At 34.0% G+C, this 15,723-nt stretch overlaps 3 protein-coding genes across 6 annotated transcripts; 1 reads left to right on the forward strand and 2 right to left on the reverse strand.

The window, feature by feature from the left end:
* Positions 1 to 7,389: 7,389 nt before the first annotated feature.
* LOC109167028 (uncharacterized membrane protein At1g16860) lies at positions 7,390 to 10,118 on the forward strand. 3 transcript variants are annotated; one of them, XM_019315927.1, is made up of 5 exons: positions 7,390 to 7,777; positions 7,808 to 8,269; positions 9,122 to 9,277; positions 9,568 to 9,779; positions 9,864 to 10,118. In XM_019315927.1, the coding sequence occupies exons 1-5, from the start codon at positions 7,508 to 7,510 to the stop codon at positions 10,054 to 10,056; spliced, it is 1,293 nt and encodes a 430-aa protein (XP_019171472.1). In that variant the 5' UTR covers positions 7,390 to 7,507; the 3' UTR covers positions 10,057 to 10,118. The 3 variants fall into 3 exon arrangements, with proteins under 3 accessions (XP_019171472.1, XP_019171473.1, XP_019171471.1); XM_019315928.1 differs by having other exon boundaries at positions 7,390 to 7,773; positions 7,804 to 8,269; XM_019315926.1 differs by having other exon boundaries at positions 7,390 to 8,269.
* Positions 10,119 to 10,725: 607 nt separating this feature from the next.
* LOC109167133 (RPM1-interacting protein 4-like) lies at positions 10,726 to 12,537 on the reverse strand. 2 transcript variants are annotated; one of them, XM_019316067.1, is made up of 4 exons: positions 12,379 to 12,537; positions 11,881 to 12,262; positions 11,444 to 11,641; positions 10,726 to 10,897 (listed from the first exon to the last, which is right to left on the reverse strand). In XM_019316067.1, exons 1-4 carry the CDS (start codon positions 12,393 to 12,395, stop codon positions 10,877 to 10,879), a joined length of 618 nt encoding a protein of 205 aa, XP_019171612.1. In that variant the 5' UTR covers positions 12,396 to 12,537; the 3' UTR covers positions 10,726 to 10,876. The 2 variants fall into 2 exon arrangements, with proteins under 2 accessions (XP_019171612.1, XP_019171613.1); XM_019316068.1 differs by having other exon boundaries at positions 11,881 to 12,261; positions 12,390 to 12,535.
* Positions 12,538 to 13,169: 632 nt separating this feature from the next.
* Positions 13,170 to 15,318, reverse strand: LOC109167303. Its single transcript, XM_019316327.1, has 4 exons — positions 14,827 to 15,318; positions 14,301 to 14,750; positions 13,409 to 13,721; positions 13,170 to 13,308 (listed from the first exon to the last, which is right to left on the reverse strand). The coding sequence occupies exons 1-4, from the start codon at positions 15,244 to 15,246 to the stop codon at positions 13,172 to 13,174; spliced, it is 1,320 nt and encodes a 439-aa protein (XP_019171872.1). The 5' UTR covers positions 15,247 to 15,318; the 3' UTR covers positions 13,170 to 13,171.
* Between the last annotated feature and the right edge of the window lie 405 nt (positions 15,319 to 15,723).

The following is a 15,723-nucleotide window of genomic DNA, read 5'->3' on the forward strand; positions in this document are numbered from 1 at the left end:
ATCAATATGACAATATCTCTCTAATCAAAAGGTGATATGTGGGAATGAGAAAAGGTCACATGAAAGTTGTTTCATATATCTTATTATGATGTTTATTTTGTAAGTGAAAATATTTTAGTCATTAAATTGCTGAAAACATTTTTAAAAAATAGTAAACTATTCAAAAATTCATCATTACTATTTTTTTTGTTTGACATGGTAGTGCCCAAGTAAAAGGTTTGAAATCTTTATTTTATATACATTTGTGTATAAAACCTCAAAGATGATTGTATTCTTTAATATTTTTTATTTATGTTTTTTTTTTTTTTTTTTGTGCATCTATCTCAAACAAATTTTATTTTCATACATTTGGATGGATAACCTTTTACAACACTCTCCTTAGAGTAAATATTTGATTTAAACATTAGGTTGTAAGTAATCCCTATGAACTTCAAACTAACTTAATATCTTTGTCTTTACATTACATCAAAAATTAAAAAAAAAAATACAAAAACAAAAACTCTCGAGCTACTTAAAATAAGTTCATAAGTTTTGATTTGTTATCAGTCGTAAAGTGCGTGCATGATTTGAATCATATCAAAGACAAATAAACAAGTATTTAAGAGTTTGTAAGTCACTTAAATCACATCTCACGAGTTGCGACTTACCCCATCTGCTAGCGTTGATGAGTCAAAGTTTAGGGTCCAAAAATAATTATTCATTATTATCATTTTTTTCCCAATTTTATTGTGGATAAATAAAGGTTAGATAATATAAGATGCATGTTTTACACAAATATTTGTATGCAAGAAAGTTCTCACTAGCGTTAAAAAAAGTACAATTCAATATTTTTTTTTTCATACAAATCTTTTTGTATATAATTGAACAAATTTAAAGTCATAAAACTTGGTTATAAAATTTTATTTTTTATTTTTTAAAAAGAGTTAACTGTACTCTAGTATAGGCACATGAATCTTTTCTTTAATTTATGGCTTAAAAGTAACGCAGTGAACTGAATGATTCTCTTCAACTGCATATGCCTCAACTTTATTATATACTAAGAATGTTGAAAAATTATTGCATACATTTTTTTGGCTCAAATAGTCAAGTAAGCATCATTATCACCACATTTAAAAATTATTTTTCATAAAAAACTTACAAAGAAAAATTTTAACAATTACGTACCACTTACGACTTATAAATGTGACTGAGCTAAAGTTTGGTGTTGGGTCTGCTTGGAATATATGTGACAGTCAACTAACTGTCCAACAGTACTAAAATTAAGTCTTTTTTTTTTTGTTTTTTCAAAATGTCTCCTGCTAAGTCACACTGTACTTTGACCTTGGGACACTTTTGGTGTGTAGATTTGAATTTGAACCGACTATGTAATATTTAAATTGTTTAATCTTATATGTGATAATGTGTATTAGGTAAATTTCAATTCTATGTAATAGTTTAAAATTACACAAGATAAATTTATCGCGGATTTAGACTAAAAAAATATTAAAAAGAATTAAATTTGTGACATTCAAGTATAAAAATCATATTCTGTCTATTTGTCCATCATTTTAGGAAGGGCTTCATCGTATTTGTTGAGGGAGTAAGAGCAACCTGAACAAGCCTATTAATATAAATTTTCACAACCTGAACAACCTTCATCGTATCATGTTCTGTCTAATGTGCATTTTTTTTTAAATTAAAAAATTAAATTAATAAACTGACGGCATAAATTATTTAAAAATTATGGAGTATGTTATAAAAATTAACTTAATTTTTTAATTTTACTAGGACTATGTGGTCTAATGGTATCTGGGTTGAACTTCCATTTGAAAAATTATGAGTTTGAGCCTTAGTGGAGGTGTTATTGATTTTTTGTATTTTAGTAGATTGAGAAAGTATACGAACAGGTACTACAATGTAATAGAGTCAGCTTTCAAAAAAAAAAAAACTTAATTTTTTCAAAAAATGCTGGTAGTTTTTTATTTTTTCAAAAAAATAAAAAAAATGAAAACATGGATTCAGAGTGGCCACTTTGGACCGCCCAATTAGAAGAGTTCGTTGGCTGAGCGGTGAATCGACAATCGTTATACCGTGCACCAGGGCACACATAGTAATGTGCGTCTTGCGGCTCTCAAAACGACGTTGTTTTGGTGCATTATCTAAAAAAAAAATTGTTTCGAATATACATAAATTCATAACTGAATACACATAATCTAAAATGATACATAATACACAGAAACTACTGAATACACAGAAACGCATAACACAGTACACATAAACTTTTAACTGAATATACATAATGAGATTTTGGTAGTTTGGACAGACGGAGTGATGTCAGCAATTAAAACGCGCGCGTTTTGTGTGCCTGGGCGCACATTGCTATGTGCGCCGTGGTACACGATATAAAATATAAATTGCCGTTAATCGACCTCTCTCTGTTTTTGTTTTGTTTTTTTTTTTTTTCCTCAGTTTTTTGGAGGGGAAAAAACTTTCCAAAATCATGTCTTCCATTTATTTAAAACAAAAGCTCATCAATTTTTATGTCTTCAAAACCCAAAAACATGTACAAATAGAATTGCTCTAAACAACGTACCAAAAATCTGGACGTTTTGGGGGAATCTGCCGGTCGGCAAGAATCGGTTAACAGATTTGTCCAGCAAATTCGGCGGTTTTGTAAAGCTTTCACTTTGTTACGGGCCTTTGGGCCATATCAAAGTCCAAGCCCGGGACAATGAGGCCTACTATAAGCCCCAATACAATTATTACTACAATCCGCTTGGGCCCCTTTGATTAATCATTATTGTGTGGACCATGGTCCATACAAGTTGTGTGGACCATATTTTGTATATTATAAAATAATGTACATTCAGTACAAAAATAATGTACATTCAGCACAAAAATAATGTACATTGTATTCAGGGGATGTACATTATTTTTGTACTGAGTGTACATTATTTTGTATAATGTACACTCAATACAAAAATAATGTACATTTAATATATTAAAAATGTACTTTTTATTATGGTCCACATAACATTGTGTGGACCATGGTCCACAGAATAATTTGCCCCCTTTGATACCTTTCGGGTTTGTTCAGAATTGTGATTTACGGATTTATTAGTAACAAATTATTAGAACTTCTTTAAAAAAAAAAAAAAAAAAAAACTTTTTCGTACTACATTGATATTTAATTATTTATCACACAAATACGACTAATCTATCTATTCAAATCTGCATTAAACCATATTCAAGGACAACTCTTCCAACATATGTAAATTATTCTGTAGAAAACCATCCAAAACGATGTCATTTTGATGTTAAAAAAGTTATTATTTCGCGCGTGTTAGAATAATGAATATTTTGGGGACTGGGGGTAAGATAATGTATTTTATAGATTAGAATAATGTGCTTTATGTGTTAGAATAATGAAATTTATTAGGTAAGATAATGTATTTTATGTTTAGAATAATATATTTTATGAGTTAAAATTATGTATAATATACTTTGTGTTAGAATATTGAAATTTATAGGGTAAGATAATGTATTTTATGAGTTAAAATAATATACTTTATGTGTTAAAATAATGTATTTTATAAGTTAAAATAATATACTTTATGTGGTTTTAAATCGCACACATGGATTTGAAATCTTTAATAACTATTCAAACTTTGATCTTTCCAAATTCCATTATAGTAAATTTTAATACATAAATTTTTTAACATTTCATTTTTAGTCTTAAATATTTAAAATGCTATTACATGTATTAAAGTTCAATGAAATTTTGACATAGCAAAAACATTTCGAACTAAAATTATATCATTTTTTTAAGTCAATAACTAAAAGTGGAAAAATTTTAAATCCACCTCTATAAATAAAACTGTCATCATAATTAACAAATCAAAACTGTTATGAAACTGGATGTATCATCGCATGAACTATTGTATATATCATCAGAATTGTATGAAGGTAATAGGAATATAATAAAGTAAAGAGAATATCAGATACACAAAAAATCATCAGTATTTTATTAATCATTTTTCTGTATAATATATACAAAATATATCAGAGTTCTAGTATAACTACAATCATACAAAGGATAAAAAGGTATTATCACAATATAATATCTTTAGTAATGTCCACGTATATTTATTCACAACAAAAACAATATTTGTTATACAATGCACCAATTTATCAAGAATAGAATTGGATATATATATATATATATATATATATATATATATATATATATATATATAAAGTATTGAATACTTTGAAATTGGACTAATAATTACTATTTCAAATCATATATATAAGAAAATATTAAAGTATCGATTGACACTAATACTTCTTACACCAAGTACAACTCAAAAGTGAATGTAAAAAATTTTAAAAAGTTTACCCCAAAAGTACTTAGTATAAAGATTTAATTTTCAAATAGAATGTCCCAGAATAGGTTCCTATTAAGCCTTGAATAATAATATAATATTTTCAAAAAAAAAAACAAAAATCAAGATTTTTAAGTATCATAAGAAAGAGATGCATGGACCTTGGATGGCGAATGAAAATTTTGGTATCATTAACTTGAGAAAGCAAAAGAGGGGGTACCATAAATACAGCCTTGTGGCTTGGTTACAAGATTTGAAAGTGATTGGTGGTATCTTATAAATTTAAAAGTTATAATTGAAGTACCTTCCACTCATTCATTCCCTAACTACACCTCTAATCAACTACTTAAAATTGCCTTTACATTATATTCTCCAACTACTATTACTTATTATAGTAATAATTCTTTATATATATATATATATATATATATATATATATATATATATATATATATATATATATATATATATATATATATATATATATATATATACACACACACACAACTTTGTAATATTTATGATAATGACCCGCTTGGACGAATGATGCAGATTAGCTGGTTGCCTCCCCAAACGCGATCAGCAACCGTCCTGTCGCTGGTCACCGATCGCCGGAATCCTTACCAATCAGTTTTTGGATTTTAATGCTTCCAAATAATATGTTTATGAGTTTAATTATAATTTTTTAAAAATTTAAAGACTTAATCAGTTTTTTGAGTAAAGTTCAGAGATCTATTTAACTATTTTTGTTTTTTAAAAAGTGGTATATTTTTCATAATTATTGGGTTGAATTGATTTGGGCAAAATGATGTAATCAACAGACAACAGAAACATGCCACATTAAAAGCAAAGAAGGTATTCAAGCTAGAATCTAAAGCGAAAATAGACAGAGCATGCATGATGTAATCCGTACGTTTAATTAAGATTATTTGTCACCCACACAATCCCTCTCCCTACTTTACTTTCTCACCTTTTCTCCTTTCTCGTTAAGAAAAGTGTTCCCTTTCTTATCTCAAACTTCATGACAAAAGAAGCCTCTCTTTTTCCTCTATAGTTTAAGGTTTCGTGTGTATTATATGATATTGGTAAAAAGTTTGCAGCATCATGTACATTGGCCTTTTTAATTTTGATTTACTGGAAATTTCGTTATCGTTGTTATTGTTAAGCATATAATCATTAATGTGCAATCCAATTATTAGTTTAGGTTTTTTTGTTGAGATGGAGCACATGCTTTAATTTGGTATCAGAGCTGATAAAGAAGAAAACGTGTTCATATAACCATTAATGTGCAATCTAACTACCAGTTTATGCTTCTTTTAGTTGAGATAAACTGGGTAAATTGTACCATTAATCGACAAAGGATTGTAAAAAAATTAATTAGTCTAGATTCCTTACAATGACCAACTCAAACTAAAAACATTAATAGATAACTTATACGAGTAGTCGAACTTAAAATATTGTGGTTACTAAACTAATTATCTGATCAACTTAAATGAGATTGTTTCATTTGTTTTATTTTGTTTTTGTTTTTTTTTTTTTTAATTTTTTAAACTCAATCTTAAACAAAACTTAGTACAAAACAAATAACTTTATAACAATTGAAATACAAAAAGGGACTGATGATATAATTATTGAGGGGTGAAAATTTTATTTATTTATAATTTAGTCGTTTTCGTTTGAATGAGATGCATCGTTTAAACGGGATAGAAAATATATTTTCATTAGATTTGGAGGCCACTAGAGTGGGGCCAAGTTAGGCAAGGAATTTTGCTGCCGACACATAACTACGTGAAAGAACAAATTTTATTTTTGGTTATTGATTATTGTATATATATCAAATTTGATTTTTAATTATTAATATTTACAAATTAGGTGTATGATTATTTAATTTGTATTATATTTAGTTCTTAAGTGTTAATATTTTTAAATTAAGTGTATAATTATATAACTTATATCACATTTGATTTTACTATTTAAATTTTTGACCAATTTTTTGATCATTATTGCCAGGTTTTCAATGAGAAAAATAATATTTTTGGTAATATTAGGCCAAAAATATTTTTTAATTAGAACATAGTATTTTTTGTTGTTGAAATTTTGATAATAATTGGCTGCAAAAACTTGATCAAAAAATTAAACAACAAGATCAAATATGATACCAATTACATAGTCATACACCTAATTTAAAAGTAATAATAATTAATAATCAAATACGATAAAAATTACATAATTATGTACTTAATTTAAAAATATTAATAGTTAAAGACCAAATTTAATACATATACAATAATCAATGGCTAAAAATAATTATTTTTCACCGTGAAATTCGAATTTCGGAGAAAAAGAAAATAATATTAGAAGGAAGGGCAAGTGTGTAAATTTAAGATTCCCCGCGAAATGATGAACTAATTTCAGCGCCATGTTCATAACGACAGCGCAGCATGAATAGGTGGTTGTACCCCCAACTTAAAGACAGGGACACACATGTCATTATCAGTATTCTCGCCTCCTTTCATGTCTTTTTCTTGATAACTCACCTTTGATTTTTACCAAACACCTTGCGCTTAAATGACATGGAGTGATTTTCTTATGAATGGTCATGAGATCAAGCTTAGCGGTATTGCCTCATTGTGCTATCAAATCCTATTGTTAGATAGAAGTTGATAAAGAGTAGGACCAAATTCAATATCAGTTAAAAATATAACAATATAAATAAATAAAAACATGTGTAAGACCGTCTTACATTTGTTATTATAAGTATTGCATTTGTATATTCACTCGACCCATGTGAGACCGTTTTACATTTATTATTATAAATATTACATTTACATATTGACCCGATCTGCATTTTAAATAAAAATTAATGAGATAATCTCACACAAATATCACCTATAAAGTTATATTTTTCAATTTTCACTACTAATTCAAATGTTTATATTTATAAATAATAATAAACCTTAATCTTAACCAATACAATCATAAAAATAATTAAGTGATACTTTTCATATGCTAAATTAATGTTGGGTTCCTTTCATTTCTTTCTCCTATATTTCCACCGTCGCACCGACTCACTCTCACTCACTGAACTCAGCTCAGTTTTCCTTTCTCTTTCTTAGTCTTGAACTCATATTTGATCTTTAGAAATGGGTTCTCGGAGCGGGTTGCACCAGCTGAGCAATGGGTTGTACGTGTCGGGGCGGCCGGAGCAACTAAAGGAGCGGCAGGCGACGGTGGCATTGCGCGCAGTGCCATACACCGGCGGCGACGTCAAGAATTCCGGGGAGCTAGGGAAAATGTACGGTATAGATTTCTCGAGCGGGGACCACTCGAGCCCGCCGGTGCCGAGGCTGTCTTCTAGAGCTTCCTCGTCTTCACAGCACACCAGCGGATCCGTCAGATCCGGCCCGAACTCCGGCCACCTTGCTCACAAAGCCAACGGCTCTGGCCCGTTCCCCAAGAAGTCCCCGTCCTCCTCCTTCTCCGGGCCAATCATGACGCCCATTCAGCCCACCGGGCTCCTCACCTCCGGCCCGTTGAGTTCCAGCAGCGTCGGCCGCCGCTCCGGCCCGCTCGAGCCAACCGCTTCTTTTAGCAAACCCGTCGTCTACGGCTCCGCGGTGACGAGCTTGAGTGAGGAGGTGAAGCTGCGGTTTAGAGTGTCAAGACTAGCAATGTGGGTGGTTTTGCTGCTGCTTCTGATGACTCTGGTGGTGGGGGCATTCTTGATGGTGGCGGTGAAGAAGGCGGTGATACTCCTGGCGGCGGCCGGAATTCTAGCTCCACTTTTCGTCTTCTTGCTTTGGAATTTTGCGTATAAGCAACGAGGATTTATGGGATTCTTGAAAAGATTCCCAGATTCTGAGCTTAGAGGCGCCATTGATGGACATTACGTCAAGGTCACTGGGGTAATTTCACACTCTGATCTTATACGCTCATATAGCTTCATTTTCAAGTTATATTACTCCTTAGGATTGTATTTTAGTTTACAATTGATGATTCCATTTTAATGGTAATTCTAGCTTGCACAGATCCTGGGTCATCTCCAAATTCTTGAAACTATGAATATAGTTTAGAAATTTTTACCAGAACAAAATAAATAAATTCATATTGATTGAAAGAAGTTTTCTCCAATGGAATCAATCATTCACATAAAGATGGGGTAGCTTGCTTACATGTGCCACACATTTCATAATTTGAGTGTTGTAATTTTGCACAAGATCATGCATATATCATAGAAGACATAAACAAATATTTTTTGTTAGTCTTATACAAACATTTTACATGATCTACTTAGTTTTTGAGTGACGAGAGAAACCCGCAGCCATTACTCGATCCTGCCTTTTTACCCTAACCGGCAAAAGACCACGAGGAGGTAGACCAGTTTAAATTGTTCATAGCTGACCGACTCAAATTAAGAAAGTCAATAGGTTGCTCTAGCTGGAGGTCGAACTTGTAACCTTGTGGTTGTGGAAATTGCAATATTATCTAGTTCATATGCATTATGCAACGTTTGGCACATGTAAGCTACTCCATCTATGTAGTACTTGAATGATTAATTCCATTGGAGAAATGCTTCCAAGAAAGTCCTTAATTCGAATGAGTCAATATGAATTTATATATTTTGTTCCGGTAAATGTTTCTTGTTATATTCATAGTTTCAATAATTCGGTGATTGATTGAAAGCTCAATTTTCTGTGCAGGCTTCAATTTTGATGGTAGCTGTGAGTAATTTTGTGGTCTTCCTTGTTTCGGTGTAGGTTGCCACTTGTGGCAGTATCCCTTTGGAAACATCTTTTCAGAAGATAGAGAGATGTATATATGTTTCGACTGAATTGTATGAATACAGAGGCTGGGGTGGGAAACCTGCAAATCCCCGACATTGTTTCTTTTCATGGGGACAAAGGCATTCTGAGGTTAGTCTCGAGCTGTAATGGCCTTAACAATTAAAGCATGTGCTCCATCTCAACTAAAGGTCTAAGCTTATATAGTTGGATCACGGCCCTCGACCTTTGCGCTGACTCTGATACCAAATTGAAGCATGTGCTCCATCTCAACTAAAAGCCTAAGCTTATAGTTGGATTGTACATTAATGGTTATATGCTCAACATTAACAAGTTTATGGGTTATGGATATTACTGATGGCTGTATTCTCCCCTTCCCAGTAAATAAATCTTTTTTTTTTTTGTTTTCTGTGTTCATATAGAAATATGTGGCGGACTTTTACATATCAGACTTCCAGTCTGGATTGAGAGCTCTGGTGAAGACAGGCTATGGCGCTAAAGTTGCTCCTTTCGTCACACCTTCAACAGTTGTTGACATAACGAAGAATAACAGAGAGCTATCTCCGAATTTCTTAAAATGGCTTGCTGACAGAAAACTCTCGAGTGATGACCGTATAATCCGCCTTAAAGAAGGGTAAGCTTTCAATTTACTTTTGGATAGTTCACTGGTTTTTGCATCGTGATCAATGATTGGCTTCGTGGCTTCATGTATTTGCAGTTACATACAAGAAGGTAGCACGGTAAGTGTAATGGGGGTCGTGAGGCGCCATGATAATGTGCTAATGATTGTTCCACCCGAAGAACCTGTCTCGACAGGTGTTCAATGGACTCGGTGTCTACTCCCAACTAACATCGAAGGTCTGGTCTTGACAAGCGACGACTGTCAGAATGCTGATGTGATTCCCGTATAGATTCTGTGGTAATGTTCTTCACTGTGATTCGGGCTATCTGGATGGCAACCAGGTATATATATATATATATATATATATATATATATATATATATATATATATATATATATATATATATATATATATATACACGCACTGAAAGCCAACAGACCTCTCTCGTTTTGCTTATGGGAGATTCAAGTGTGTGTAACATACGAGCATCGCCTCAACGATGAATGTGTAATGAGTGGGTTGATCTACGTTTTCGTAATTGTAAATCTATAGGGGATTGGAATGACAAAACACATTCCTCCCTTGAGGAGCAATGCAGTGTTACATTAGTTTGGTTACATTCCATGATGTTTTGTTTGTTTAAGCTGTGTATTTATGTTGTAAATAACTTATCTGAGATTGATTATAAATGCATATATATATGTTTTACCATTTTCTTCACATTCCTAGATGCAAGTGGAATGAATCTTTGTTGTTTAGTGAGAAAAATAGTGTTATATATAGGTTCTTGGAAAAATTTTAAGGTACTAGTTGGAGCCATGTTGTTTCGAACTGGGTAAACATATAGTGCTATCAAAATACCAATTGGTATGGTGGTGATTGACACCGTAAACATTTTTTTAGGTTTTAGTGGTAGATTTGGTAACACAAAAATCAATATCTTAGACGAAATGTACATTGAAATTTGAAAATATGCCAGTAATATATTGCCAAATGAATGTCCAAAATGAAGTGTAGTTCTCATATACATCAATGACCAATAAACTGAGCTTAATAAGAAAAAATATAGAGAAACACCATAATCAAATATATAGTATGGGTACACATTTCAGAATAGGCAGCAACACATCTGCAAAATAGTATGTATTCAATAATTATATCAATTTTAATTATATTATTATATACTCATCTTGTCAAAACAAAACAAAAGAATGAAGTTAAGTTTGACAGTAAATTTTTTATTTTTTAAAGAAAGCTGGCCGGCCGGCCTGTAATATGGCAAATTATTCTGTGACAAGGTGGACTCAAGTCTAAAGATACACAATTTACATACTAAATGTTTACAATTTATCTTTTAAAAATTCATAATTTGTGATACCCTGTATTGTATTCACAAATTCTCAAAACTTAGAAACACAATTTATGTTTTAGATGTTCACAATTTCAATACTAGAAATACACAATTTAGGACCAGGGTCCATGGTATAACAACTGGATTAATATATATTGTATGGATAAGTTGCATATATTTTGGTTAATCAGGAAATCGCAACCATTATTTAATGGTGTGCACTAGGTAAACTCTAAACACTTCTGTTATAATTCGCAAATTATACATAAAAGTTAAAAAAAAAAAATTCTATGCAACGGATTCGATCAAGAGAGGGTTACATACCTTTGATTTGGAAGGTTTGTGGGTGTAGGTGGAATGAAATGTGGGGTGTTGTTGATTGACATTAGGCAGCTTGGAGGCTGCAATCTGCTTTTCCTCCTTCACTTTGCTGAATATCATTGTGTATCCTTCTCCTGATGATTTTGGATCTATCTCATCCCATGCTCCAAATTTTGGCACTGATGCTGCTGATCTATATGACTTCAATTCCACACCAATAAATATAATTAATACCAAACATTATTATATCCATGGAATGTATTTATAATAACAAGTTTCATAGTTGTGCAGCAATAATAAAAACATCATCAAACAAACTAGTGAAAACAAAAAACAAAAACTCATATAAGATCGGTTCAAATACCATTTTTCTTGGTTAAATTCATGGGCGGGCAGGCAGGCATCCAGCAAGCTAAATAAGCAGCTAAAAATATTCTTACCAGATCATCGTAAGGATTACTCCTGCCATTTCTGGGCGTTTTAGGACTCGCGGCTGGAATGATGCTATTGCTACTGTCATTCTTCTTCTTCTTTAGCTCTGATCTCTTGCGCCGGTGGCATTTTGCAGAATGGCCGGAAAAGCTTTCCTCCGACGGAGACATGCTTTTCTTAGCACTTCTACTGTGATAGTCGTCATCGCGTGCCTGTTTCTCCGGTGACATGAAGCCAAAGGCGTCGGGATTCTCCTCCGGATCATTCGGGTTTATCATCTTCCCTCCGACGCCGGCGGCGGCGGCTTTGTCTCTACGGGCGTTGTCGAAGCAGGCGGTGTATGGCACATTGTCGCCGTCCCAGTTGCCGAATTTCGGAACGTGAGATGCCTTAATTAACGTTAAAACACACGAAATTAGAAATTATTGATATTTAGATACTTGTAATTATACAGTTTTTTATGAATATAAGTATAGAAATTGGTGAAAACAGTAAAAGAGGAGTTGGTTGCACTTACTGCCATGGATTATCAGGAAGGATTTGCTTTGTTTGATCTTCTTGTTGATTGTTAGTTTGAGATTTTGATAATGGAATGGAATGAGAATAATTCTTTCATAGAACTCTGGGATTGCGCGTGGGGCCATCTGATGACTCCTTCGGAGATCCCTACGAACATGAAAGACATGCTAAAAGGATAATTAATTCCTCCAACTCCAATAATCGATCAATATTGGTTTCCTTAACATTCTTGGAGCTTACAAACATAAACCACCAAGAATGGAAGTCGCTCTCAACAAGAAATTGTCAATGTTTTTCACCAATGCAAATGGGTGCCAATTCTGATCCCCAACTTCAAATATATTTTTCAATATTGCCAGACTAATCTAAATTTATTACTGAGCTTGTTACATTAGTAACAGCCTATTAGATAATGCATTTGTTATTCAAACTCACACTTATGTGACCAGATCTCAAGGTATTATAAGTAATTATGTTAAACTTGAAGTCTCATATAAAAGAGAAATGAAAGAAACTGTTGAATAATGTTTTATTATCTTATAAGAAATTAAACACCATTGTTGTTGCAAAAATGTGTACATTTCATTTGTTATACTTACATTTGACATGCAAAAGAACAACTAAAAAAAGTTTGCACACTACTACTCATAGTAAATATCTTATAATCAAGTGATATAAGGCCCTTATTTGTGATCGAGAAAACCCGCAACTACTGATCAAAAGATTGTAATCTTTTATAAGCTAGAAGTGTGCCGTGGGGATTTTGATCTGAGTTGAGAATCAGGAAATGCCAATAGTCTTGTTCAATATCCAGAGAGTAAGGGACAACTGAATCACAAAAATGGTGTGAAGCCATGTCCTGTCTAACATGAACCCATAAACAGTGATTCCTGCTTTGTTGTGTTCAAAATATGTGACTGCGCCAAAATTCAAAGTTGAAACCAATCAGTCCATGGAAATATAGTAACGCTATTCAAAGGATTGTACAGTACAACGTTGGAAGATAAGAAGACTGACCGAGAGCTTGTCTTTTGTGGTAGGATATAGTGTGTGCGTGAACAGGCACCATATTTGTGTTGTCCAGTTCGTCGTCTCCGTCTCCTTCTTCATCGTCATTTTCCCAATCGGCGTCCACAGGATGTATCGCCTGCGGCGTCCCGGTCCCGGTTCGGTCCACCGGAGTCTCATCGCCGAACTCATCAAAGGAGCTCAACGTTGCGCAGGCGTGCCACTTTGCAGCAAGGGAGGCAACCGATTGCGCTTTGTGTGTGATTTTCGCTGCACTTCTTAGGCATATGAAGAGCCCCGTGACCATAATCATGGAGCACAACTACACCACAACCAAACAACTTTCTTTTAGTTCAAACAAAATACAGCATTTAGCCAAGGCTGTGGTCGAGCAGCATAGCTGTGAGCCTGTGACCCCTCAAACACTGCTGAAAATTATGTAATTTTCGACCACCTAAAAGTGATCTTAAATCAAATTGAAAGTAAAAAGTGATCGGAAATAGCAACAGAAGTTTTTCCGGATACCAAAAGTGGTCGGACCAAAGTTTTCGACTTGATTTAAGATCAATTTCGGGTGGTCAAAAATTCCATAATTTCCAGTAGTGAAATGAGAAGTCTCAAGTGATTGTTGAGTAGAGGTCTGAATGACCAAGTCCATATCTTAGACTGGTTATAATTTTCACTGCTGGAAATTATGTAATTTCCGACCACCTGAAAGTGATCTAAGTGAAAAGTTTTGTTCCGACCACTTTTGGTATTTGAAAAAACCTTTGTTGCTATTTCCGACCACTTTTTACTTTGGAATTGATTTAAGATCAAGTGGTCGGAAATTTCATAATTTCCCGCAGTGTTTTTTGTTACCAAAAAATATCATTCAATTTGGTATCAAAGTCAATCTTACCCCGAGCTCTGCAGCTGCGAAGATGTGGGCGTGGGATTTGGACTCGGTTGTGACGAGGAGGGAGACGAACTGGCTAGCCGTAACCACGATCAAAGTGGATAAAATGAACAGCCTGAAGCGATGGCTAATGACACGGAGGTTTCTTCTGATCCGAAGATGTTCTATCAAGATCGCAGAAACCTCGGACTCTTTCTCGAAAACCTGGGCAAACCCATCCAGCCTCAGTATCTGGAGATGGCATATTAGCCTGAAAAGAACACACACCAGAAACGATATTGCAATTCGATACAGCCATGAAGACAACAGTAATATACAGATGACAACGTTGCTCAAGATCATGTTATAGAAGTAAGGAATCTGCCCTCCTCCCGTGACAAACCACCAAATCTTGTACGCACAATCTGCTAAGAACGTTGGCAGAACAAAAGATGCCAGGATCTTTAACGAACTCTGCATTAAAATCACAAATAAACATATGACTTTGTAATATCATAGCTCAATGATTTAGTATATAAATCAGACTTACATGAATCTGGAGGGTATAACCTTGTTGAACCTTGTCGTTTTCTTCACATAATCTATCAAGAAACAGGAATTTCCTGACACCATATCTCCTTGCAAAGCAAGAGAGGCTGATGAAGGAGATGGTTGCGAAGACAGAAAGGGAAAGCTGCACAATAGCATTAAATGGCCTCTGGTGTTTGGAATCACAGGCGTCGCAAGAGAAAACTAAGTAAGAAACGAGGGGAACCCCGATTGTGAGGATGAAGAAGAGTGACCAAGAGAGACCGGCCCGCCATAGATTCGATTGATCAAGAAACAGCCATGCCAGCGCCGACATTAACCTCTTCACTTCACGTGCGTTGGATATTTCATGATATGATGACGAGATTAATGCTGTTTTGCTCAGTCTGAGAATGATCTCTGTTTCTTCGTCGTCTTCCATTGCTATTGGCTTCCCTTGGTTGGTTGATTGCTTCAATCAGGTTCTGGGTTTTATTGTTTTGTTGATCATCGGATCAACTTGGCATTAATGGATTAATGCTGGAAACTCGATCATTTTAAATCCGGAAAGGGAACCGACTTTGTGATTGTGACCCGTGTAAAATGTAAAGTCCCATGCCACCTGACTCTTTAGGGGCGTTGAATAGTTACGTTTGATACTTCCTACGACATTGGGCAACCAACTTTGTGCTTTGGTTTAATTTATCGGGACTAACTTGGAAGCTTGTGATTACTAATGATAGATACACTAGAAGTGGAATTGGGTTGAACCGAACCTGGGAGGCGAGCAAAGCGACCCGACCCGGGACCTTAAGGTTGCTCAGAGCCGAATCAAAGACACCGATGCCAACCATAGTGTCCGGACTCGAGTTCTAGCTCACCCTGACCCTAGCGACGCGGTCAAGCCATATCCGCCTGC

The sequence above is a fragment of the Ipomoea nil genome, unplaced genomic scaffold (assembly GCF_001879475.1).
Source record: "Ipomoea nil cultivar Tokyo-kokei standard unplaced genomic scaffold, Asagao_1.1 scaffold3147, whole genome shotgun sequence".
Classification (NCBI taxonomy): Eukaryota; Viridiplantae; Streptophyta; class Magnoliopsida; order Solanales; family Convolvulaceae; genus Ipomoea; species Ipomoea nil.

Excerpts from the sequence above, each read along its gene's own strand:
- LOC109167133 (XM_019316067.1), bottom strand. Across the intron at positions 11,642-11,880 it reads GTAATCCTTACGATGATCTG|TCATATAGATCAGCAGCATC; the intron begins GTAAGAATATTT and ends GTGGAATTGAAG. Across the intron at positions 10,898-11,443 it reads ACAAACCTTCCAAATCAAAG|ATGTGTTGCTGCCTATTCTG; the intron begins GTATGTAACCCT and ends ACTATTTTGCAG.
- LOC109167303 (XM_019316327.1), bottom strand. The coding sequence starts at position 15,246 with ATGGAAGACGACGAAGAAACAGAGATCATTCTCAGACTGAGCAAAACA. Across the intron at positions 13,722-14,300 it reads TCGCAGCTGCAGAGCTCGGG|TTGTGCTCCATGATTATGGT; the intron begins GTAAGATTGACT and ends GTTGTGGTGTAG. Across the intron at positions 13,309-13,408 it reads CCACAAAAGACAAGCTCTCG|TCACATATTTTGAACACAAC; the intron begins GTCAGTCTTCTT and ends ATTTTGGCGCAG.
- LOC109167028 (XM_019315926.1), top strand. The coding sequence starts at position 7,508 with ATGGGTTCTCGGAGCGGGTTGCACCAGCTGAGCAATGGGTTGTACGTG. Across the intron at positions 8,270-9,121 it reads ATTACGTCAAGGTCACTGGG|GTTGCCACTTGTGGCAGTAT; the intron begins GTAATTTCACAC and ends GTTTCGGTGTAG. Across the intron at positions 9,780-9,863 it reads ATAATCCGCCTTAAAGAAGG|TTACATACAAGAAGGTAGCA; the intron begins GTAAGCTTTCAA and ends ATGTATTTGCAG.